We start from the raw sequence: 2,362 nt of genomic DNA on the forward strand, positions 1-2,362 counted from the left end.
TTCGGAGTCCCAGGCAGAAAATTACTCAGTTTTCTCTTTTCCGAACAAGGGATCACTGCAAACCCAGAAAAGATTGGAGCAATTCTCCGAATGAAACATCCTGTGTGTGTGCATGATGTTCAGAATTACTGGTTGTTTGGCTGAATTGAGTCTATTCATCTCTCGTCTCGGTGAAAAGGCATGGCCTCTTTACCGACTGATGAAGAAGTCTGACAACTTCGAGTGGACTCCTGAAGCCGAAGCAGCGTTTGTAGAGCTCAAAGCCCTGCTTTCGACCCAGACGGTGCTTGCTACCCCAGTCGGCAAAGAGCCTCTATTGTTATATATCGCAGCCACTGGACAAGTTGTCAGCACAGTGCTCACAGTCGAGCGGGAAGAAGAAGGCAAAGCCTACAAAGTTCAACTCCATGTATACTAAATTTCTGAAGTCTTAACTCCGTCCAAGCAAATATCCGCATTAGCAGAAGCTTGTCTACGAGATTTAATTGACCACAAAGAAAGTTGCACATTACTTCGCAGACCACTTGGTTTCAGTCGTCTGCGACGCTCCATTATCAGAAATTCTAAACAATCGGGATGCAACCGGCCGAGTGGTCAAGTGGGCGATTGAACTCCTTCCTTTAGATATCAAATTCGAAGCAAAGCAAGCAATCAAGTCTTAGGCAATAGCATATTTCCTCGCCGAGTGGATTGAACAACAGCAACTGACTCAAGTTTACCGAAACATTGGACTATGTTCTTTGATGAGTCCAAGATGTTGAACGGTTCTGGTGCTGGAGTGGTCCTGTTATCCCCAAGAGGTGACAAGCTCAGTTATGTCCTTCAGATTCACTTCGACTCCTAAAATAATGAAGCTGAGTATGAGGCACTTCTATATGGGTTGCGTATGGCCATCTCACTTGGCGTCCGTCGCCTGATGGTCTACAGCGACTCATATTTGGTGGTCAATCAAGTAATGAAGGAGTGGGATATCAGGAGCCCTGCCATGGCTGGTTACTGCAATGTAGTGACAAAGTTAGAGAGGAAGTTTGAAGGGTTGGAGCTCCACCACATACCCCGACTCAAGAATCAAGCTGTTGAGGACCTGGCGAAGATAGGTTCCACTTGGAAACCCAATCCCAGTAATGTGTTCTTGGAGCATCTCCACACCCCGTCAGTTCAAGAAGATCCCTTTACGGAGGAGCCCCCACAACCGATAAGTTCAACCAATCCGACTCATATTGAAGTCCCAGCTGTAGTCGACTTGATCATGGAAGTTTTAGTGATCACTCCCAACTGGACGGTGCCATATATTGCATATCTGCTTAGGCAGGTGCTCCCAGAGGATGAAGATGAGGCCCGCCAGATTGCCCGCAGATCCAAAGCCTTCACGGTGATAAGTGGACAGCTTTATAGAAAAAGTGTTACCGGAGTAGCTCAGCGTTGCATCTCTCCAAAAGAAGGTCGTCTGGTATTAAATGAGATTCACTCAGGGACCTATGGTCACCACGCGTCCTCTCAGACCATCGTGGCAAAAGCATACCGAGCGGGATTTTACTGGCCGCGTGCGAATGAGATGGCTAAAGATATAGTCGACAAGTGCGAAGGCTGCCAGTTTTACTCAAACATGTCTCACAAGCCTGCATCTGCCTTGAAGACTATTCCACTCGTGTGGCCATTTGCAGTTTGGGGGCTGGACATGGTTGGACCTTTCAAGATAGGCAGAAGCGGCTTCACTCATTTGCTCGTAGCAGTCAACAAGTTCACCATATGGATCAAGGCCAAGCCTATCAAGAATCTTGACTCAAGCACTGCCATTAATTTCATCAGAGAGATGATATTCCGATATGGAGTCCCTCACAGCATTATCACAGATAACGGATCCAACTTTGATTCTGATGAGTTCAGAGCATTTTGTGCTTCCCAAGGCACTTGGGTCGATTACGCATCCGTTGCGCACCCGCAGTCGAATGGGCAAGCGGAAAGAGCGAATGGCTTGATCCTACAAGGGTTGAAACCCTGATTGATGCGTGACCTCAAGCACGCAGCTGGAGCTTGGGTGAATGAGTTGCCATCTGTCCTATGGGGATTGAGAACGACTCTCAATCGGTCGACTGATCGAACCCCTTTCTTCATGGTATATGGTGTTGAAACTGTGCTTCCGAGTGATTTTCTACACAATGCCCCTCGAGTGGAACTTTTCTCAGAGGCTGATGCAGAACAGGCACGCTAGGACGCGGTTGATCTCCTAGAGGAGGAATGAGAGATGGCTCTGATCTGGTCGACCATCTATCAACAAGACATGCGTTGATTCCATGCCTGAAATGTCCGAGGCCGAGCATTTCAGGAAGGAGACCTTGTGCTTCGAGTGCACCAGAAACGG

At 47.9% G+C, this 2,362-nt stretch overlaps 1 protein-coding gene across 1 annotated transcript; it reads left to right on the forward strand.

The window, feature by feature from the left end:
• The first annotated feature begins 886 nt into the window (after positions 1 to 886).
• Positions 887 to 2,002, forward strand: LOC147987834 (uncharacterized). The gene has a single exon (XM_087542517.1). The coding sequence runs from the start codon at positions 887 to 889 to the stop codon at positions 2,000 to 2,002; it is 1,116 nt and encodes a 371-aa protein (XP_087398643.1).
• The last annotated feature ends 360 nt before the right edge of the window (positions 2,003 to 2,362 follow it).

The sequence above is a fragment of the Triticum urartu genome, chromosome 2A (assembly GCF_056163025.1).
Source record: "Triticum urartu cultivar PI428250 chromosome 2A, HENAU_Tu73, whole genome shotgun sequence".
Taxonomy (NCBI): Eukaryota; Viridiplantae; Streptophyta; class Magnoliopsida; order Poales; family Poaceae; genus Triticum; species Triticum urartu.

Bases quoted from the DNA above. Each gene is read 5' to 3' on its own strand.
- LOC147987834 (XM_087542517.1), top strand. From the start codon at position 887: ATGGCCATCTCACTTGGCGTCCGTCGCCTGATGGTCTACAGCGACTCA.